Source organism: Nomascus leucogenys, chromosome 18 (genome assembly GCF_006542625.1).
Source record: "Nomascus leucogenys isolate Asia chromosome 18, Asia_NLE_v1, whole genome shotgun sequence".
Lineage (NCBI taxonomy): Eukaryota > Metazoa > Chordata > Mammalia > Primates > Hylobatidae > Nomascus > Nomascus leucogenys.
The window spans coordinates 4,148,579-4,172,536 of record NC_044398.1 but is presented as its reverse complement, the minus strand read 5'-3'; the positions used below and the strand labels follow the sequence as shown (position 1 = coordinate 4,172,536).

The 23,958-nt window shown below is 41.0% G+C and overlaps 1 protein-coding gene across 2 annotated transcripts in view; it reads right to left on the bottom strand.

Moving 5' to 3' along the window:
- Positions 1–9,224, bottom strand: part of IBTK (inhibitor of Bruton tyrosine kinase) — a 75,786-nt gene extending 66,562 nt beyond the window's left edge. Inside the window, exons 1-2 of one of the 2 annotated variants that reach the window (XM_003258275.4) lie at positions 9,032–9,224; positions 2,116–2,791 (exon numbers count right to left, since the gene is read on the bottom strand). In XM_003258275.4, the coding sequence (XP_003258323.1) occupies positions 2,116–2,436 (321 nt within the window). In that variant the 5' untranslated portion in view covers positions 2,437–2,791; positions 9,032–9,224. The remainder of the gene's footprint in view (positions 1–2,115; positions 2,792–9,031) is intronic. The other variant, XM_012497054.2, reaches the window with a different exon arrangement.
- Positions 9,225–23,958: the final 14,734 nt, after the last annotated feature.

Genomic DNA, 23,958 nt, shown 5'->3' with positions numbered 1-23,958 from the left:
ACTGCACCCCTTCCAATTAAAGAAGTGTTAGAAGGTCAAAGTAAAAAAATATGCTGAACAAAAGCAGACAGCCCACCAACATGAGAATGCTGAATGGTTAATACAGGATTTAGGGGAAAACCACCAGCAGAATACATCCACTGTTATATATCTATCACTGATCAGCACAGCTCTGACGCCAATAAGACAGTCAAGCTAAGGGCAAGGTGGCAACGGCACAATTTCCTGGCTTCTATTAGCCAAGGTGGTTAGAGTGATTGAGGATTTCGATGCGGCAATAAAATCTCACAGGGAGGAAAGGACCAAAATTCAGTCCAGACCATAACTATTTCAAACTGTAGCCCTAAATGCTAACACCTAAATGGCAACCCCTAGGATAGCAGGAAACCCAAACCCAGGGACCTTCTCAAACTCAACAGGGTTGGCAGTCATCCAACTTTCCAGCAGAAACTGAAAAAAAAGCCAAAGTTTTACAGATGGAAAAGGGTAAGAATGGAGCTGACAGATGCTTTAACTCTTACTAACCTAGCTTTCCCTATAATGACAATAAGGGAATTAAACAGATACCCCAAGGTTTCAGATATAAGAGGAATCTGCTCTACCATTAACAAACTTAAAAATGCTTTTCTTCATGGATAGTCCCTGGGGAAAAAAAAAAAAAAATAAGGAAAGTGCTATTATTATTCTCTTTTTATAGATAAAACTGAAGTTCAAGATTTAATAATTTGTCCACAATGATTCAGTAAGAAGCAGCAGCAGCAGCAGCAGTAGTAGTAGAAGATAGTAGTAGTAGTAGTAATAGTAGAAGTAGTAGAAGGTAGTAGTAGTAGTAGTAGTAGTAGTAGTAGCAATAGTAGAAGATCAGTAGGGAGTTTAACTCCACAAAAGAATATTTTACTATTACTATATAATAAAAATTATTCTGATCAGTAAATGTTACTACATAAAAGCCACTACAGAAATATTTTTTAAGTCAAAATTAAATGAAGACACCGAAGGTAAGCTTCTGAATTTGACCAGAAGTTCCTTAAGGACCAGAACTGTTTTTTTCTTTTCCAGGTCCTCCACAAACATGACAAAATCCCTATACAAAAAAAAACTGTTAAATTTAAGGCCGGACATGGTGGCTCACACCTGTAATCCCAGCACTTTGGGAGGCCGAGGTGGGTGGATCATAAGGTCAGGAGATTGAGACCATCCTGGCTAACATGGTGAAACCCCGTCTCTACCAAAAAAATACAAAAAATTAGCCGGGTGTGGTAGTGGGCACCTGTAGTCCCAGCTACTTGGGAGGCTGAGGCAGGAGAATGGCGTGAACCCGGGAGGCGGAGCTTGCAGTGAGCCGAGATCAGGGGCCACTGCACTCCAGCCTGGGCAACAGAGTGAGACTCCACCTCAAAAAAAAATAAATAAATAAAGTTAATAATATAGTTATTTAAGAATAAATCATTTTAAAATACTAAAAGATACTGTTACAAAAACACTAATTGAGATGCCATTAGACTGGGGCAGCTCTAGCACTTTAAGTTCATCCATAAGTAAACAGACAGCCAGTAAACAGTAAAATGAAACTACAGTCTTTACCAATCAGAAACCACCAACTAACCTCTAACTAGGGTCTTTCCACTCTAACCAATTAAATGTACTTTCTTTGTCTTTCTTCTGCATCAGCCTATAAAAGCTCACTGCTCAGGCTGCAGCACAGCTCTCTGAGCCTCTTCTGGTTCTGAATGCTGCCCGATTCATAAATCATTCTTGTGCAAATAAATGTTGCTTACTTAATGTAAAATATTTCTTTTAATAATGTATAATACTCATTAAATGATGTATGGGATTTAGTTCAAAATATTATGAGATGTACAAATAACACAAAATTGGCCAACAGTTCATTATATATAGTAAGCTTTGATAAATGTTTAAAATTTTACATCACAAAAAAGTTAAGTAAAAGGATATATGGAGTTTTAATTCCAAAGATCAGTTACAGTAGTAAGAGATAGCAAACAAGTAAGAAAAAATGCAAATATTTTCCAAAAAGCATGTAGGATGTATGAAAATGATTAAGAAAAACATATTCCGGACTAAATACGTTTAAAATTAACAAATGACACTTACCTTCAATAGAGACCAAACACAATCAATATGTCCATAAAAAATGCTTCTGTGCAATGCTGTCCATCCAGACTCTTTGTCTTTCACCAACAGATCCACTCCTTTCTGAATAAGCCAATCTAACACTCCTTTCTTTCCACAGGAGGAAACAAGGTGGAGGGCATTCCTGCCAAAAACATCCTTGATAGTTGCAGCATTGTAACAATGACTGGAGAGAAAGGCCTTAATCTGGTTTTCGCTCCCCTTTGTTACCACAGAAAGGACATCCAAAGCATGCTTCAGGGATCGACACTTTGATGTGCAGTCAGGCATGGGTGAATTCATCCTAATTGTTTTTATACCACTTACTTTGGAATCGTGAAAACTAATTTTAAAAAATGAAAAAGCCAGGACACAAAGGTGTTATTGAGGAAGTTACTGAGAATAAATTACCTTTTTAGGATAATTTAAATCCTCATGACAATAGTATAAAACTATATCTCTTTATACAATTTTTTGGCACTTAAATCAAAAAAATTATAAATAGCTCTATAAAGTTCATATCAAATACAAGTTCTTCATTTAAAAAAATTCCAGTTTATAAATTATTCCTGGAGTCAAGCACCAAGGGGGAGTGAGGAGGGGAACTCCCCCTCCACACTGTCTGATCCTTTTAAATATCCATAATTGCAAGGGTGACCTATAACAGAAAGAGAAGAGAAAATAAAAATTCAAAATCTGTCTCTCACTCTCCTTGAGTACTTTAGAACACAACTACCTCCATATTTAGATGCCCTTAACCCATTTATGCTTAGTGTTCCATTACTGAACACTAAGCTTGCGGGAGTTATTTATATCCTAATGCTCAAGGTCATCGCCAAGGTCTGATTTTTCACAAAAAACATTTGCAACCTCTGGCATAAACAGGTTAATTCCTTTTTTTTCTTAAATCTATCGACCTTTCACATTTATGGTACCTATATTTTTATCAGTCATCCTTACTCCATTTTTCCACTCTCATGTTTAAAGTTAACCCATATTGGTTGTACTCTGGAGTTTCTCTCTTTGTTTCCAGTCCTTCATTCCTTCTATGCTATATTTTTACACTCTACTAGTTATGTCCCCACAAGCTATGAATATGCTTAAATCTACCATCTTTCTAAGAATCCCATCCCAAACCTATACCCCCTAAAACTATATCACCACCACCAACACAACAACCAACCCTCTAAAAGTAACAGCTGTTATTTTTAATGGCAAAACCCGCAATTACTTTTGCACCAACTTAATAGCTCCAGATCTGTTCTACTAATCTATACATTCTGTAATTTGATATAGTCCTCATAAAAATCATCTTCCCCTTAAAATGTTGATTTGAACAACAACAACAAAAAGAACAAGATAAAACAAATAAAAATGTGTTTGGGGGCCGGGCACGGTGGCTCACGTCTGTAATCCCAGCACTTTGGGAGCCAGGGTGGGCGGACCAGGAGGTCAAGAGATCAAGACAATCCTGGCCAAGATGGTGAAACCCTGTCTCTACTAAAAATACAAAGATTAGCTGGGCGCACTCCTGTAATCCCAGCTACTTGAGAGGCTGAGGCAGGGGAAACGCTTGAACCCAGGAGGTGGAGGCTGCAGTCTGCCGAGATCCCGCCACTGCACTCCAGCCTGGTGACAAAGCAAGACTCTGTCCCAAAAACAAAACAAAACGCCCGGGCGCGGTGGCTCACGCTTGTAATCCCAACACTTTGGGAGGCCGAGGCGGGCGGATCACGAGGTCAGAAGATCGAGACCACGGTGAAACCCCGTCTCTACTAAAAAAAAAAAAAATACAAAAAATTAGCCAGGCGTAGTGGCGGGCGCCTGTAGTCCCAGCTACTCAGAGAGGCTGAGGCAGGAGAATGGCGTGAACCCGGGAGGCGGAGCTTGCAGTGAGCCGAGATTGCGCCACTGCACTCCAGCCTGGGCGACAGAGCAAGACTCCAACTGAAAAAAAAAAAAAAAAAAAAAAGCCGGGCACGGTGGCTCATGCCTGTAAACCCAGCACTTTGGGAGGCCAAGGCGGGCGAATCACGAGGTCAGGTGATTGAGACCATCCTGGCTAATACGGTGAAACCCCGTCTCTACTAAAAATACAAAAATTAGCTGGGCGCACGCCTGTAATCCCAGCTACTTGGGAGGCTGAGGCAGGAGAAACGCTTGAACCCAGAAGGTGGAGGCTGCAGTGAGCCGAGATCATGTCACTGCACTCCAGCCTGGTGACAAAGCGAGACTCTGTCTCAAAAACAAAACAAAACAAAACAAAAAGCCGGGTACAGTGGCTCATGCCTGTAATCCCAGCACTTTCGGAGGCCGAGGTGGGCAGATCACAAGGTCAGGATATCGAGACCAACCTGGCTAACACGGTGAAACCCCGTCTCTACTAAAAATACAAAAAATTAGCCGGGCGTGGTGGCGGGAGCCTGCAGTCCCAGCTACTCAGGAGGCTGAAGCAGGAGAATGGCGTGAACCCGGGAGGCAGAGCTTGCAGTGAGCCGAGATCGTGCCACTGCACTCCAGCCTGGGCGACAGAGAGACTCTGTCTCAAAAAAAAAAAAAAAAAAGTGTGTGGTAGCAAAGAGAAAAAAAGGTACCAATCGTCAAGTACTTTAAAAGGTTAAAAATGGAAAGCATGATACAGCAGTTCCCCATTATCCATTTGCTTTCTGTGGTTTCTATTACCCACAATCAACCATAGTCCAAAAATATTAAATGAAAATTTTGGAAATAAACAATGTATGTTTTAAATTGCACGCCATTCTGAGCAGTACGATGAAATCTCATAGCGTCCCATTCCAAACCACTCCACCTCACCTGAGACGTGAATCATACATTTGTCCAGCGTTGCCATACTGTACATGCTACCAACTCCATAGTCACTGAGTAGCCCTCTTGGTTAGCAAATTGTAAAAACATAGCATATATAGGGTTCAGTACTCTCTGCAGTTTCAGGCATCACTGGGGGTTTTAGAATGTGTCCTTGGATAAGTAGGGACTATTTATTGCATGTGGCAAAATAGTTCATCCAGTTAATTTCATTTTTTTAAAGCTCTAAAATCCCACGTTTGTATTTTCAGTGTATGCATAATACCTGGAAGGAACTACTTATTGGTGAATCACTCAAACCTTACATTAAAGAATTAAGATACAACAGAAAAGAATTCCCTAATTTATTAGTATATATAATGTAAACATTTAAAGGGGAAAAAAAGAATGTTAAAAAGTCATTCCATACTATCATATAGAGAAAGCAGCACCTACAGAATACTACGAACATAAACATGGAAGCGATTAAGAGCTAGGATTTCTTAGAGTTTTACATATATAGATTCGAATATAGCAATGTCAGCTGTTATCAGTTATATAACTAAAAAGTGACATAATCTCTCCAAGTCGTTTCTTCATCTGAAAATAGAAACAATCCACGGACTTCACATGGTTACTATAATGATAAGTGAAACTACCTAAATGGTACCTGGCACTAAATATGCATTCAACAAATAATAGTTTTCATTACTATTAATTCTTCAGTCATAAAAAGGTAACAAATTTTAATTCCAAAATTCATGTTTGAGCTTCATTATCACTGTTACCACACTTCTCCAAAGAAACCATTATTGCTAAAGTTACTAATGACTTCCAAATTACCAAACACTTTTAGATATTTTCAATTCTTACTTGCCTTCCCTGCTTTTATGTCTTTAAAACCTCATTCCCTTAAGGAGTCTAAGAGATCCAGGAAGGGCAGGAAGTCGCAGAAACATTTAAGCATGGGCTCTCTCTCTTAACCACTTCTTCCTAGGGCATTATCGCTTCCCCTGTCCTTCAAACTGGGCTTCTCTCAAATGATCCTCCGTCCTCTACTTCATATTCTCCCTGATAGTTTCAATCCTTTTGAAACTCTACCGTACACATGATTATAAATCCCCAAATCTGTCTCTTGCTCACATATTTGCCCTAAACTCCAGGCCCATATTTCCAATGCCTATTGTACTTCTTATCTATGCATTCAAAAACTGCTTAATGAAGGAGAGGAAAGCAAAGGAAATAAGCATTTAAAGACCTAATACATACGGAATGCTTTACATCAGACCAGTCAAGTAAACCACCCAAATCATACCACCAAGAAAAGAGGGAGTCAGACTTCAAATACAGATCTGTTTAATGATGAGGTCCACGCTATTTCTGCTACGCTACACTGTCTTCTTCAGCGCACCCACAGTAGGTCACAAGGCATTGGGAATACAAAAATAATTAGGACCTAAATATTTTAGATAAAATAAAATACAGGTTCATGGATAATACTCAGGTGGATGCATAGCTAGTTTAACATATGTACTAACTGAACAAAATTTATGATCTATTATACAGTTCCTATTATCAAAGGGTCACAGTTTGGTAGAAGAGAGTAATTTTATTTAGGCAAGTAACTAAAACATATCATAATTATAAACTTATGGTCAAGATAAAACAAGTGACACGTAGGAACAGAGAGTGCAGAAGAGGGGTCCAGGGAAGACTTTCTACAGGAGATATATAAACTATGTATAAACTAAGACTTAAAAGATGAGTACTGTCCAGGCACAGTGGCTCATGCCTGTAGTCCCAATACTTTGGGAGGCTGAGACAGGCAAATCACTTGAGCCCAGGACTTTGAAATCAGCCTGGGCAACATGGTGAAACCCATCTCTACAAAAAAAAAAAATACAAAAATTAGGCGTAGTGGCACATCCCTGTAGTCCCAACTACTCTGGAGGCTGAGGTGGGAGGATCAATTAAAACTGGTCAGTCAAGGCTGCAGAGAGCTGAGATCATGCAACTGCACTCCAGCCTGAGCAACTGAGCAAGATTCCTAAAAAAAAAAAAAGAGTACCATATGCGTTGGCCTGATAAATTCTGGGTGAGAGCACATTTGAAGCAGAAGGGATAGTAAATATAAAAGAACTAGAATCATCTTGGTCCATTCCAAAATTTCTAAATAATTCAGAAGACAGAAAGAAGTGAGGCCTAAGATACATACAAGGATAGACAGGATTTTGAACAGCCTTATGTGCCTTTCCTTAGAGATTAAAAAAAAAGAAAAGAAAAAAGGGCAGGCAATCCAAAGACATACTTAGGATCTTGAATTGACAAGATGTGGTGGTAATTCCCAGGTTTCTGGCTTGGAGAACAGATAGGGAAACTAGAAAGAAGTGTAAGGGGTCAATACTTTGGAAGTGAGTAAAGCAAAACAAAACTAAACAACGGAACAAACACACAAAAATTATAGGTGAAATTTTGTTTTATACATTATACATAGTGCTCTACATAAATATAATCCTTATTTCAGCCTTATTATTGCCCCTGTAAATATGATCACTTTCATTTTCTGATGAAGAAATTCATGTGAAAGTTTAAAAAGCCTACCTAAAATAATACCGACAGAAAAGTACTCTTGATCCTACCTATTCTACGCTACCAAACTGCTCTCCCAAAAGGCAGTTAGAAAAATTTCAGTGAAAGTAGTATAGTGTAGTAGAAAAAAGTACCATGGAATTCAATTCAAAATAATTGAATTCAAAAGCAGTTTGGTAGGGCAGCTGGAGACTCAAACGATTCTGCCTCAGCCTCCCAAGTAGCTGGGATTACAGGCACACATCACCATGCCTGGCTAATTTTTTTGTATTTTTGGTAGAGACGGGGTTTCATCAGGTTGGCCTCGAACTCCTGACCTCAAGTTATCCACCCACTTTGGCCTCCCAGACTGCTGGGATTACAGGCATCTTTTTTTTTTTTTTTTTTTTTTTTGAGATGGTGCCACACTCAGTCGCCCAGGATGGAGTGCAGTGGTGCGATCTCGGCTCACTGCAACCTCCACCTCCCCGGTTCAAGCAATTCTCAGCCTCCCCAGTAGTTGGGATTACAGGCATAAGCCACCGCGCCCGGCCTAAAAAAATTTCTTGAAGTAAACTCTGGTTTGACTAAAGCTTCTGCAAATATTTGCAAATGTAATTATTTTTAGAAAACAGTTTTGTCCTCATCTACCTTGCCTCAATTTCTAAAACAAATAAAAGTCAGGGAATTCAAAATACAAAAAGAGAAATGATCAACAGGGGGCTGGCAAGCCTGTGAATTTACACCACTTTATGGGCACTGAAACATTGCTACTCATAAAAGTCATATCCTTTCAGTATTTCTGATAAATTTCAAATGGCCTACTTCGAGGCATAAGTTAAAAGATGCTACATGAATCTCTCGCTAACACAGTCAAGTTTTATGAACTACGTTGGAAAACAGGAGTCAAGGACGGCCTGTGTTACCTAATTCGCAGCTGAACTAAAACTCTTTGAGCCAGACAGCTCTGCCTGTTACAAAAACAAAAGGCCTGTCTTCTCTGTCTCTCTCAACCCCCAACCCTCCAAAAAGAATCAGTTCCTTTTTACATAGCAGTCAATGTCCACTTATCAGATTTCACGACCTGCTTCCCGAGAGTCAGTATCCCCAGAGTGGACTCAAACTTGTGACTCCAGGAAGGGGATAAGGAACATGAGCGCCCACAGGAATGGCTTCAAATCCAAGACTCGAAGGAAAGTGACACTACACAACTATCACAACTAGGAATGCAATGTCGCTGGAGGGCGTGTCAGGCAGGACAGGAGCGTAGCGCATCGCCGGGACAGGCCATTCATTAGCTGAGGGGGGCGGTAGGGACCCTGGCCACTCGGCCCTCTCCGCGCCGCCTCGCGCGAAGCCCGGCAGCCTCGGGGCCACAGAGTCCCCTCCCCACGGTCCCCCCGTGCCGCCGTCCGCAGCCACCCGCAGCCACCCGCACCCTCCGGAAGGCGAATACTCTCCCCCTGCCCCCAGGCTGAAGGGAAGCCGCACCGCACGGTCGGGCAGCGGCCAAGCCCTCCCTCACCAGTCGCTAGATGAAACTGCGCGGGTGGATTCCGCGGGGTCCACACAGAGCCACACAGGGACTCATCCTCAGTGAAGGCAATAAGAGAAACCGAACGGCGCCAGAGGGGCCGGTCCCCAGACCCGGGTCAGTTCGGCAGGCGGCTGCAATACAGCCGCTACTACAGGAATCGGGAACGGGGCTGTGGAGGAAGGGCCCGAGCGGGCGGTGCTCAGTAATAAGGCGGGCGCTGGTTGGCTGGGGCTCCTGTATGTCTCTTGATGATTGGCTGGTGCCTGCCCAGAAGGTTTCGCGTGGCAGTACCTCTACCATGGCCTTTTCCCTGGCGCCCCAAAGAAGCTTGACCTCGCCGGCCTTGGGGCCGCTGACTCAGGCCAGGGGCGGGGAAAAGAAAAAGGCCGCAGCGGGGGACTCTAGGCCAACAACGGTGATGGGAGTGTCCCTTTCCAGGCCAGCCATCTCCTACTTAGAAACGTCTCTCCAGGCAGCTGGAGACTCGGAGGGGAGGCTAAACCCGAGTGGAGAAGGAGACGTGGCAGGATGCCTTGGACACCCGGTCACTACGCAGCAGAAGCCAAGTGCATAGGCGTCTTGCACAGAAGAGTTTCCTCCCATGGCCTTAGCAGTGGGGTTACTGCAAAGCCAAAGGTGTAGTCTCCGTAAACCCAGCCTCACCCCTCTCTGGATCGCCATACACCCGGATTATCTGGCAGTCACTCCCTTGGTCAGAAGGCGTCACTGCCCTCTTAGATCACCACCATAGGACTAGCTGCCGACCGGGGTCACGCCACTCAGTGCCTGACACCAGGCTTACACTAGGCTTTTTCCACTTGAACTCTGAATCTAAAGGCCATTTAGAAAGTGGTCGAGTGAAAAATGCTAGGAGGGACAGTAGTCAATAATCAATACTAGGGTACTGAATGGGAAACACACTGCTGCTGAATGCCTAATACGGTAAGCACTCAGTAAATGATTGTTCAAGGAGGGGTAGTGTGACTCAGAACAAACGACACGAGGAATCATGAGTTGGCTGTACAGCTCTGCCACGTTGTGAATTTTACAAGCCACTGAGTTGGCCTCATCTAATCTCTGAAAGAAAGGAGTTGTGCGTGTCTTAATGCCCACTGAGCTCTGCTTGCCCTCTTTTGAAGCCTTTTTTGTGGGAGGGTAGGTTACTAGCCCAAAGCCACACAGCTGCTTAGCGAAAGAGAAAGGGAGACTAGGACCCAGCCCTCCTGCTGCCCTTCCCAGCACATAATTGTTTCTTTGCTCTTTATTCTGAATGCCTTTCTACAAAGCAAAATTTGTAATGTCAAAATTGAGTGATTTTGAAAATAAGCTTAAGTTGTATCTCCAGATATTTAAAAAAAGAAGCTACATATAATGACTTTCATATTCATGAACAAAGAAGCCAATAATGGCAAATAAAGCTGCTAGTGTAAATAAATGCATTGACCTGAGTTCGTAACTTCTCTCTCTTGTATCTGGGCAAGTTAATTCACTTTGCTGAAGCCTCAGTTTCCTCATTTGCGAAATGGGAGAAATAATGTAGTTTGGGATTGTGAAAATGTAATGATAGAGATATATAGCACTTAGCAGAGAGCCTTAGTCACACAAAATAATACTTCATAAATAGTGCTAATAAATAATTTCCTTAGTGGCTGAATTAGTCCAAGCAGGCATTCATTAATTTAAAAATTACGGCCAGGCAAGGTGAGTCACACGTGTAATACCAGCACTTTGGGAGGCAGAGGCAGGTGGATCATTTGAGCCCAGGAGTTCAAGACCAGCCTGGACAACATGGTGAAACCCCGCCTTTACTAAAAATAAAAAAAAATTAGTCAGGCATGGTGGCGCACGCCTGTGATTCCAGGTACTCAGGAAGCTGAAGTGGGAGAATACCCTGAGCCCTGGGAGATCAAGGCTGCAGTGAGTCAAGATCACGCCACTGCACTCCAGCCTAGGCAACCGGAGTGAGACCCTGTCTCAAAAAATAGTAATAAATAAAAGTTAAAATTACCAGGTCTCGGACAATTTGTGGTAAGCATTGGGGATCCAACAGTGAACAAAAATACATGTAGAACCAGATATTCCCAAGCATAATAAATTGCAACGTTTATAAGTATTACAAAGAATACTTTGTAGTACTTATCGTATTTATCCGATAGATTTATCTGACTTCCAAAAGATGTGACACATGAACTAAAGAATAAGCAGACGATAACTCAGATAACTAGATAATGAGGAGATAAGTAGATGAAACAGGAAAGAAATAACATTCCAATCAAAGGGATGTAGAATTGCTCCCCTTTTCCCAGGAAAGTTAGATGCTTTCAAAAGTACTTACTGGTTATTTGCAAGACAAAATATTAAAATAATTAGGAAATAGTACAAATGAAACACAATTAAATGAAAATATATTGTAGATGTGGTTAAGGGAGGGAGAAATCAAAATGAGTCATTTTGTTTGATTTTTTAAAAAATTTTGTGTTTACACATGAAAGAATAGGTCAAAATATATCTACAATGATTGTTTCCATGGTGGGATTATGGGTGATTCTTAATTTCTATCATTTTGACTTTTGTAATTTTCATTGCAATAATTTAAATATTACTTGAATGATTAAAAAAATCAAAGTTTGGAAAAATAATTGACTAGAGTTCCTAAAGTAGTTTCATTTTTTAAACTAAAAAATGAAAAAACCAGAGATGGCTTTAAAAGATTGCAGTGATGGGCCACGCGTGGTGGCTCACGCCTGTAATCCCAGGAGGCCGAGGTGAGTGGATCACAAGGTCAGGAGATCGAGACCATCCTGGCTAACACGGTAAAACCCCATCTCTACTAAGAATACAAAAAAAAATTAGCTGGGCAAGGTGGTGGGCACCTGTAGTCCCAGCTACTCAGGAGGCTGAGGCAGGAGAATGGCGTGAACCCGGGAGGCGGAGCTTGCAGTGGGCCAATATAGTGCCATTGCGCTCCAGCCTGGGCGAAAGAGCGAGACTCCGTCTCAAAAAATAAATAAATAAATAAAAAGATTGCAGTGATGGGGGGAGGGAGTAGAAAAAGAATAGTACAGGCATCAAGAGTGGAGCACTGCAGAAATGTTTCTAAGCCACATGGCATCTGTAATAAACTCCCTAAATACCATTTTTCCAAAATAAATTGGTAGTACTATCCTTTATAATTAAAAGTACTGACATCATTATGTGTATTTTGCTGTCTTTCAAGTTGTATAGGAGTAGGAAATGACAGTGCTGGTGGCAGAAGAGAAAACATTAGAATTTGGTTAGAAACCCAAACCTGATTAGTTTCTACAAGAATGATTTTTAGAGGAAGATCAGTAGTGCAGCTGGCCTAGAGATGACTGGAACCTTATTGTTTGGCCTCATTCTCTTCTACTCCACACCATCTTCTGCAGGACATCACTGGTTGACTACAACTTTCTGGCACATAAATTAAGTACCTCACATAAATCACATATCTCACCTCAGGTTTGCCATTAGGGAAGATAGCACTGAGCCTATTATCTCAAACACAAAAGTTCTAGGCACCTGATGGACTCATGTCGGCTTGGATTAGGTGAGGAATCAAGGATAACATGATTGACATCTATTAGAGTCACGGTTAAAGCAGAGTGAAGAGTAGTTCCCCAAAAGAAAGCAGGGTGAGGCAGACAAAACAATAGGCCACATAGGGTGTTTGTGTTCTTCTGGATTCAGGTGTATGGTCCCAGCTGTGTTCTTCCTATAGAATCATTATCTTTCCAATCCTTACTTATAGAGGGCCACCTCCCCACATATCTGTGAAGCCTTTCCGGATGGCCCTTCCTAGCAATTATTCTCTTTATACTGCTTCTATCACTTAGTCATATAATGTATCACACTGTTTTATTTTTAGATTTGTTAGTTTTACTCCTGGAGACAAGGATTCTAGAGGCAAGCTGCCCGGATATAAAGTTTTACTCCTATGCTTACTAGCTGTGAGATGTCAGGCAAGTTACATAAACCCTCTAAGCCTAATTTCCTCATCTCTGAAATAGGGTTAATAGTATTGCTTTCATAAAGTTCTTAAGAAGTTTAAATGAGGTTTTACATAATATAATATAATATAATATAATATATTTAATATATAATATATATGAAGCTCTTAGTACAACTCTTGGCAACTTAATTGACATAACCTGAAATGAACTGCCTGGATCAATCTGTTTCCACCAAATTAAAGGATGGGATGGGGAAACAAAGAATAACCCACAAGGTGGCAGTATTTGAATATAACTTTAGAATCTTATGTTTAAAAGCATAGTCCACCAAAAAAATCTCTGAAATTCAAGGCAAATGCTGGAGAAATTCAAGGCAAATTCAAAGCCTAGATGAAATAACAGAACTTTGAGATAAATCAAACTTATAAACTTAGCAGGCTTACAATTCTATTACAATCAGAACACTGAACTCCCAAAATTCTTCCCTTTACTATGACTGAAAAATGTATCATTTTCCTTTCTCAGCCCATCTTACTGAGAATTGCTCTTATTCCTTTTCTACTTAGCTAAACAATTAAATCTGTGTTGTCACTATTAGAGAGAGAGAGAAGAAAGAAAAAGAGTGAGTTTGATACATAGTGGTTGGAGCCTTCTCTTCATGCCATAAATCCCTAGGACTGATAGAAAAGACATACTTAGGCTGGGCGTGGTGGCTCATGCCTATAATCCTAGCATTTTGGGAGGCCAAGGCAGGCAGATCACCTGAGGTCAGGAGTTTGAGACCAGCCTGGCCAACATGGTACAACCCTGTCTCTACTAAAAATACAAAAATTAGCCGGGCATGGTGGCAGGCGCCTATAATGAGAGGCTGAGGCGGGAGAATCACTTCAACCAGGGAGATGGAGGTTGCAATGAGCCAAGATCAGACCACTGTACTCCAGCCTGGGCGACAAGAGCGAAACTCTGTCTCAAAAAAAAAAAAAAAAAGAAAACATACTTAACATAATTAAACTTATCAATGCATTGGAAAACAAGAACCTTGGCCATTGAAGGTTCAGAACTTAGGAAGAGTCCTTGAAAAATGGATAAGAGGCTAGACTGGAAAAAGTAACAGCCTGTGGTGTTGTGATATATATGTTGGTTTTCATCCACAGCTCTTGGCTCATAACTCCCATAGCCCTTGTTACAGTCATTTGTTATAAAGTTGGGTATGTTAGACCTCAGGAACAGGCCCCTGACCTTCTCCCGCCCTTCTTCCATAGTTTCCCCACCTTTCTGACTCTGGGTCTTAAGACCCTCCCATGAGAGAGTCCCACCCTATACCCTAAGGGAAGGAATGCTGATGTCATGAAGCTTCCATAAAAATCCAAGAGGACAGAGTTCATGAGCTTCCAGATAGGTGAACACATGGAAATTCCTGGAGGGTGGCACACACAGGGAGGGCATGGAAAATCCACGTCCCTTCCCTCATACCTCACCCTACGCATCTCTTCACCTGTGTCCTTTGCAATATCCTTTTTAATAAACCAGTAGGCCAGACGCGGTGGCTCATGTCTGTAATCCCAGCACTCTGGGAGGCCGAGGCAGGCAGATCACCTGAGGTCGGGAGTTCGAGACCAGCCTGACCACCATGGAGAAACTATGTTTCTACTAAAAATACAAAATTAGCCAGGCATGGTGGCAAAAGCCTGTAATCCCAGTTACTTGGGAGGCTGAGGCAGGAGAATCGCTTGAATCTGGGAGGTGGAGGTTGCAGTGAGCCGAGATCGTGCCATTGCACTCCAGCCTGGGCAACAAGAGCAAAACTCTGTCTCAAAAAAAAACCAGTAAATATAATTATTTCCTGAGTTCTTTGAGCCACTCCAGCAAATTAATAGAACTCAAGGAGGGAGTCATGGGAACCCCAACTTGAAGCCAATCAGTCAGGAGTTCCGGAGGTCTGAACTTCTGACTGGTGTAGGGGGATGTCAGAGGTATTTGAACCATAGTGACTCCATCTTGAATAGGGGCTGGGTAAAATGAGGCTGAGATCTGTTGGGCTGCATCCCCAGAAGGTTAGGCAAGAATAGTCACAGGATGAGATAGGAGACTGGCCCAAGATACAGGAACAAACTGCTGATAAAACATGATGCAGAGTCGGGGAACAGCGGCTCACGCTTGTAATCCCAGGAATGGGAGGCCGAGGCAGGCAGATCACCTGAGGTCAGTAGGTCAAGACCATCCCAGCCAACATGGTGAAACCCCGTTGCTACTAAAAATACAAAAAAATTAGCCTGGCATGGTGGCAGGTGCCTGTAATTCAGCTACTCAGGAGGCAGAGGCCCACGGAGGTTGCAGTGAGCCAAGATTGTGCCATTGCACTCCATCTCAAAAAAATAAAATAAAATAAAATACAAAAAAATTAGCTGGGTGTGGTGGTGCACTCCATCTCAAAAAAACAAAATAAAACAAAATACAAAAAATTAGCTGGGTGTGGCGGCACACTCCTATAATCCCAGCTACTCAGGAGGCTGAAGCATGAGAATTGCTAGAGCCTGGGAGGTGGAGGTTGCAGTGAGCCAAGATCGCACTCCAGCCTGGACAACAGAGCAAGACTCCGTCTCAAAAAAGGAATAGAGAAGAAATGCATAGAAAAAGATATAAGCACAATAAAGCTGGAGTGGCTATTATAATAGCAGAAAAGCAGATTTGAGACAAAAATTGTTGCCAGTAGCCGGGCATGGTGGCTCTCGCCTGTAATCCCAGCACTTTGGGAGGCTGAGGCAGGAGTTCAAGACCAGCCTGACCAACATGGAGAAACCCTACCTCTACTAAAAATACAAAATTAGCTAGGCATGGTGGTGCATGCCTATAATGGCAGCTACTCAGGAGGCTGAGGCAGAAGAATCACTTGAACCCGGGAGGCGGAGGTTGTGGTGAGCCGAGATTGCACCATTGCACTCCAGCCTGGGCAACAAGAGCGAAACTCCGTCTCAAAATAAATAAATAAATAAATAAAAATAAATAAATAAATTGAATAAAATTAAAAAATTGTTGCCAGAGATAGAGGGCTATTTGATGATAATAAAAGGGTCAGTTCTCGGTCAGGTACAGTGGTTCATGCCTGTAATCCCAGCACTTTGGGAAGCTGAGGCAGGCAGATCACAAGGTCAGGAGATTGAGACCATCCTGGCCAACATGGTGAAACCCTGTCTCTACTAAAAATACAAAAATTAGCTGGGCATGGTAGCATGTGCCTGTAGTCTCAGCTACTCAGGAAGCTGAGGCAGGAGAATCGCTTGAACCCAGGAAGCGGAGTTGCAGTAAACCGAGATGGTGCCACTGCACTCCAGCCTGGGCGACAGAGCTAGACTCTGTCTCAAAAAAAAAAAAAAAAAAAAGATGGGTCAATTCTTCAGAAGAAATAATGTGTATGCAGTTTTGCTACAGATGTGGTAAAAGAAAAAAAAGAATAATTTGTATATGTCTAATCATAAAGATTTACATTCCTGATAACAGAACTTCCAAATAAATGAAGTGAAAATCAATTGAACTAAAAGGAGAAATAGACAATTTCATGATCACAGCAGGAGATTTTAACACTCCGCCCTCAGCAATAGATAGAACAGTTAAACAAAAAAAGAATCAAGAAATTCATAGGTGTTTTGAACAATATTATAAGCCACCTTGACTTCTGTGATGGTTAATGTTATGTGTCAACTTGACTAGGCCACAGAGTGTCCAGACATGTGGTCAAACATTATTCTGTGTGTGTCTGTGAGGGTATTTCTGGGTTCAGGTAACATTTGCATTGGTAGGCTGAGTAAAACAGACTGCCTTCTTTAATGTGAACGAGCCCCATCCAATCAGTACAAGACCTGAATAAAACAAAAGGGAACTCCTCCTACTTGGTTGCTTTAGAGCTGGGACATCAGGTTTTTTCCTGCTTTTAGGCTGAGACGTAAACATGGGCTTTTCCTGGGTCTTGAGCCTGCTGGCTTTCATTCTGATACTACAACATCAGCTCTTCTACTTTTTGGGCGTTTGGACCAGGACTGGAACTATGCCATTTGCTCTCCTAGATCTCCAGCCTGCTGACTGCAGAACTCAGACTTAGCAGCCTCCACAATTACTTGTGCCAATTATTTATAATAAGCCTCTCCCTCTCTCTTTCTCTCTTTCTCTCTCCCTCCCTCTCTCTCATCTACACATCCTACTGGTTCTGTTTCTCTGGTGATCTCTGACTAATACAACCTCATTGATGTTTATAAGGCACCACATCCAACAACTCCCGAATACATTTTGTTTTCAAGTGCATGTGGTATGTTCAGCAAGATAGACCAAAGAGCGGACCTTAAAATGTCTTAATAAATTTTTAAAAATTGGAATCGTACAGAGTATGTTCTCTGATCACAATGGAACTACATTAGAAATCAATAAAAGTAAGATCTAGGAAAACTTCAAATATGTGTAAATAAACAAGATATTTAAAATAATCCATTGGTCAAAGAAGAAATCACATAGGAAGTTAGATAATATTTCACACTGAATGAATAAAAATACAACATATCAAAATTTGTATGACGCATCCAAAGCAATGCCTATTCAGAAAATATATAGCTTTAAATGCTTATGTTGGTGAAGAAGAGATGTCTAAAAATCAATGACCAAAAGTTCCACATAAATAAGCTAGGGAAAAAAAGAGCAAAGTAAATCCCAAAGTAAGTGGGAGGAAATAAAGATAACAACAGAAATCAATTAACTAAAATATAGGAAAGTAATAGAAAAAATTAGCAAAGCTGAAAATTGTTCTTTGAAAAGATCAGCAAAATTGATAAACTCCTTGCTAGAATTAGTTATTTAAAAAAAAAAAAAAAAAAAAAAAAGGGCTGAGCGCAGTGGCTCAGGTCTGTAATCCCAACGGGGGATTACAAAGAGGCTGAGGTGGGCAGATCACCTGAGGTCAGGAGTTCGAGACTAGCCTGGTCAATATGGTGAAACCCTGTCTCTACTAAAAATACAAAAAAATTACCCGCGCATGGTGGCAGGTGCCTGTAATCTCAGCTACTTGGGAGGCTAAGGCAGAAGAATCATCGCTTGTACCTGGGAGGTGGAGGTTGCAGTGAGCCGAGACCGCACCATTGCACTCCAGCCTAGGCAACAAGAGTGAAACTCCATCTAGAAAGAAAGAGATAGAAAGAAAGAAAGAGAGAGAGAGAGAGAGAGAAGGAAGGAAGGAAGGAAGGAAGGCAGGTAGGCAGGCAGGCAGGCAGGCAGGCAGACAGACAGACAGACATCAAGAATTTCAAGGTCTGAGATTGTACCCTCCTGTTAAAGCTAACTAGTTAATCTGCCAGAGTTTCACAGAATCTGGCCTGCTAAATGAGATTCCTAAGTCAGAGACTAGCACTTTACCACTCACAGCCAGCAAGCAGCATGAGCTTCACATTTGCATTAGTTCTTTTAGACCCTCAAGTCCTATGAGAAAGACACAGAGTGGCCCAGGTAGGTGTTATAAATGTAGCGGGTTGGCATCTCAGTTAAGGAAACCCAGGCTTAGTAACTTACTCCTTTATAGTAGACTGCAAGCAAACCTGCCTGACTTTTACCCCTGAGGTAGAAACTATCTTTATTGTATCAGAGAGTAAAAACAAAAAACAAAAAACAAACCTGTCCCCTGCTCTAGAGGGCCCCACTGTCACTATTTACCAAGTGATTTGCAATACAAACATCTTTAAAGGATAACCCAGAACAAAGGCTGTCAGTGCCTCTACTCACGGGATCTGCAGAAACGTGAAGGAACCCATAGGAAATTTGTTCCCAACAAGAGCACCAATTGCCAATATCAGGAATGAAAAAGTAGTTATCACCACAGATGCTACAGATATTAGAACAAAAACATAAAATAAAATACAGTAAGAGAACATTGTGAACAATATTAGGTTAAAAAAAGTTGCCTTTGAGAAGTTGAGGGTAGGAATTGACTGAAAAGGAGAATGAGGAAACTCTCTGAGGTTGTAGAAATATTCCATATCTTGATGGAGGTGTAGGTTACATAGGGTACATGCATTTATCATAACTCCACAAATATACACTTAAAATTTGTGCATTTCATTGTTGCAAATTTTACCTTAAAAGTAAAAAATGGGCTGGGCGCAGTGGCTCATGCCTGTAATCCCAGCATTTTGAAAGGCTGAGGCAGGCAGATCACGAGGTCAGAAGATGGAGACCATGCTGGATAACATGGTGAAACCCCCTGTCTACTAAAAATACAAAAAATTAAAAAAAAAAAAAAAAGACAAAAAATTAGCCGGGCGTGGTGGCACACACCGGTAGTCCTAGCTACTCGGGAAGCTGAGGCAGGAGAATCACTTGAACCCAGGAGGTGGAGGTTGCAGTGAGCCGAGATCATGCCACTGCACTTCAGCCTGGGCGACAGAGTGAGACTCTGTCTCAAAAAAATAAATAAATAAACAAAATAAACAATATAAACCTTAGTAATGATTTTTATACTGAAGTCTTTCAGGGTAAAAGTATTTAGGGATAAATGATCAATACCTGCAATTTACTCTGAAATGCATAAAGAAATCTAAAATGCATAAAGGGATGAACAAATGGGTAGATACGTGATAAGGAAAATATATTTAAAATGTTCATGGTTTAATCTCGATAAACATGTAGTTGTTCACAATAATATTCATCTAAGTTTGTTCTATGCTTCAAAATTTCTAAATAAAAAAATGGAAAGAAAAAGAGACTTAAAAAACATGTACAGTCACGCATCACTTAACAATGGAGACACATTCTGAGAAACGTGTTGTTAGGCAATTTTGTCATTGGGCCCACATAATAGAGTATCTTTTTTTTTTTTTTTTTTTTTTTTTTTTTTTTTTTTTTTTTATTATACTTTAGGGTTTTAGGGTACATGTGCACAATGTGCAGGTTTGTTACATATGTATCCATGTGCCATGTTGATTTCCTGCACCCATTAACTCGTCATTTAGCATTAGGTGTATCTCCTAATGCTGTCCCTCCCCCCTCCCCCCACCCCACAACAGTCCCCGGAGTGTGATGTTCACCTTCCTGTGTCCATGAGTTCTCATTGTTCAATTCCCACCTATGAGTGAGAACATGCGGTGTTTGGTTTTTTGTCCTTGCGATAGTTTACTGAGAATGTTGTTTTCCAGTTTCATCCATGTCCCTACAAAGGACACGAACTCATCATTTTTTATGGCTGCATAGTATTCCATGGTGTATATGTGCCACATTTTCTTAATCCAGTCTATCGTTGTTGGACATTTGGGTTGGTTCCAACTCTTTGCTATTGTGAATAGTGCCGCAATAAACATACGTGTGCATGTGTCTTTATAGCAGCATGATTTATAGTCCTTTGGGTATATACCCAGTAATGGGATGGCTGGGTCAAATGGTATTTCTAGTTCGAGATCCCTGAGGAATCGCCACACTGACTTCCACAATGGTTGAACTAGTTTACAGCCCCACCAACAGTGTAAAAGTGTTCCTATTTCTCCACATCCTCTCCAGCACCTGTTGTTTCCTGATTTTTTAATGATGGCCATTCTAACTGGTGTGAGATGGTATCTCACTGTGGTTTTGATTTGCATTTCTCTGATGGCCAGTGATGATGAGCATTTCTTCATGTGTTTTCTGGCTGCATAAATGTCTTCTTTTGAGAAGTGTCTGTTCAGGTCCTCTGCCCACTTTTTGATGGGGTTGTTTGTTTTTTTCTTGTAAATTTGTTTGAGTTCATTATAGATTCTGGATATTAGCCCTTTGTCAGATGAGTAGGTTGCAAAAATTTTCTCCCATTCTGTAGGTTGCCTGTTAATTCTGATGATAGTTTCTTTTGCTGTGCAGAAGCTCTTTAGTTTAATGAGATCCCATTTGTCGCTTTTGGCTTTTGTTGCCATTGCTTTTGGTGTTTTAGACATGAAGTCCTTGCCCACGCCTATGTCCTGAATGGTATTGCCTAGGTTTTCTTGTAGGATTTTAATGGTTTTAGGTCTAACATATAAGTCTTTAATCCATCTTGAATTAATTTTTGTATAAGGTGTAAGGAAGGGATCCAGTTTCAGCTTTCTACATATGGCTAGCCAGTTTTCCCAGCACCATTTATTAAATAGGGAATCCTTTCCCCATTTCTTGTTTTTGTCAGGTTTGTCAAAGATCAGATAGTTGTAGCTATGCGGCATCATTTCTGAGGGCTCTGTTCTGTTCCATTGATCTATGTCTCTGTTGTGGTACCAGTACCATGCTGTTTTGGTTACTGTAGCCTTGTAGTATAGTTTAAAGTCAGGTAGCGTGATGCCTCCAGCTTTGTTCTTTTGGCTTAGGATTGACTTGGCGATGCGGGCTCTTTTTTGGTTCCATATGAACTTTAAAGTAGTTTTTTCCAATTCTGTGAAGAAAGTCATTGGTAGCTTGATGGGGATGGCATTGAATCTATAAATTACCTTGGGCAGTATGGCCATTTTCACGATATTGATTCTTCCAACCCATGAGCATGGAATGTTCTTCCATTTGTTTGTATCCTCTTTTATTTCATTGAGCAGTGGTTTGTAGTTCTCCTTGAAGAGGTCCTTCACATCCCTTGTAAGTTGGATTCCTAGGTATTTTATTCTCTTTGAAGCAATTGTGAATGGGAGTTCACTCATGATTTGGCTCTCTGTTTGTCTGTCATTGGTGTACAAGAATGCTTGTGATTTTTGTACATTAATTTTGTATCCTGAGACTTCGCTGAAGTTGCTAATCAGCTTAAGGAGATTTTGGGCTGAGACAGTGGGGTTTTCTAGATATACAATCATGTCATCTGCAAACAGGGACAATTTGACTTCCTCTTTTCCTAATTGAATACCTTTTATTTCCTTCTCCTGCCTGATTGCTCTGGCCAGAACTTCCAGCACTATGTTGGACAGGAGCGGTGAGAGAGGGCATCCCTGTCTTGTGCCAGTTTTCAGAGGGAATGCTTCCAGTTTTTGCCCATTCAGTATGATATTGGCTGTGGGTTTGTCGTAGATAGCTCTTATTATTTTGAGATACGTCCCATCAATACCTAATTTATTGAGAGTTTTTAGCATGAAGGGTTGTTGAATTTTGTCAAAGGCCTTTTCTGCATCTATTGAGATAATCATGTGGTTTTTGTCTTTGGTTCTGTTTATATGTTGGATTACATTTATTGATTTGCGTATGTTGAACCAGCCTTGCATCCCAGGGATGAAGCCCACTTGATCATGGTGGATAAGCTTTTTGATGTGCTGCTGGATTCGGTTTGCCAGTATTTTATTGAGGATTTTTGCATCAATGTTCATCAAGGGTATTGGTCTGAAATTCTCTTTTTTGGTTGTGTCTCTGCCAGGTTTTGGTATCAGGACGATGCTGGCTTCATAAAATGTGTTAGGGAGGATTCCCTCTTTTTCTATCGATTGGAATAGTTTCAGAAGGAATGGTACCAGTTCCTCCTTGTACCTCTGGTAGAATTCGGCTGTGAATCCATCAGGTCCTGGACTCTTTTTGGTTGGTAAGCTATTGATTATTGCCACAATTTCAGAACCTGTTATTGGTCTATTCAGAGATTCAATTTCTTCCTGGTTTAGTCTTGGGAGGGTGTATTTGTCGAGGAATTTATCCATTTCTTCTAGATTTTCTAGTTTATTTGCATAGAGGTGTTTGTAGTATTCTCTGATGGTAGATTGTATTTCTGTGGGATCGGTGGTGATATCCCCTTTTTCGTTTTTTATTGCATCTATTTGATTCTTCTCTCTTTTCTTCTTTATTAGTCTTGCTAGCGGTCCGTCAATTTTGTTGATCTTTTCAAAAAAGCAGCTCCTGGATTCATTAATTTTTTGAAGGGTTTTTTGTGTCTCTATTTCCTTCAGTTCTGCTCTGATTTTAGTTATTTCTAGCCTTCTGCTAGCTTTTGAATGTGTTTGCCCTTGCTTTTCTAGTTCTTTTAATTGTGATGTTAGGGAGTCAATTTTGGATCTTTCCTGCTTTCTCTTGTGGGCATTTAGTGCTATAAATTTCCCTCTACACACTGCTTTGAACGTGTCCCAGAGATTCTGGTATGTTGTGTCTTTGTTCTCGTTGGTTTCAAAGAACATCTTTATTTCTGCCTTCATTTCATTATGTACCCAATAGTCATTCAGGAGCAGGTTGTTCAGTTTCCATGTAGTAGAGCGGTTTTGAGTGAGTTTCTTAATCCTGAGTTCTAGTTTGATTGCACTGTGGTCTGAGAGACAGTTTGTTATAATTTCTGTTCTTTTACATTTGCTGAGGAGAGCTTTACTTCCAACTATGTGGTCAATTTTGGAATAGGTGTGGTGTGGTGCTGAAAAAAATGTATATTCTGTTGACTTGGGGTGGAGAGTTCTGTAGATGTCTATTAGGTCCACTTTATGTAGAGCTGAGTTCAATTCCTGGATATCCTTGTTAACTTTCTGTCTCGTTGATCTGTCTAATGCTGACAGTGGGGTGTTAAAATCTCCCATTATTATTGTGTGGGAGTTTAAGTCCCTTAGTAGGTCACTCAGGACTTGCTTTATGAATCTGGGTGCTCCTGTGTTGGGTGCATATATATTTAGGATAGTTAGCTCTTCTTGATGAATTGATCCCTTTACCATTATGTAATGGCCTTCTTTGTCTCTTTTGATCTTTGTTGGTTTAAAGTCTATTTTATCAGAGACTAGGATTGCAACCCCTGCCTTTTTTTGTTTTCCAGTTGCTTGATAGATCTTCCTCCATCCCTTTATTTTGAGTCTATGTGTGTCTCTGCATGTGAGATGGGTTTCCTGAATACAGCACACTGATGGGTCCTGACTCCTTATCCAGTTTGCCAGTCTGTGTCTTTTGAATGGAGCATTTAGCCCATTTACATTTAACGTTAATATTGTTATGTGTGAATCTGATCCTGTCATTATGATGTTAGTTGGTTATTTTGCTCGTTAG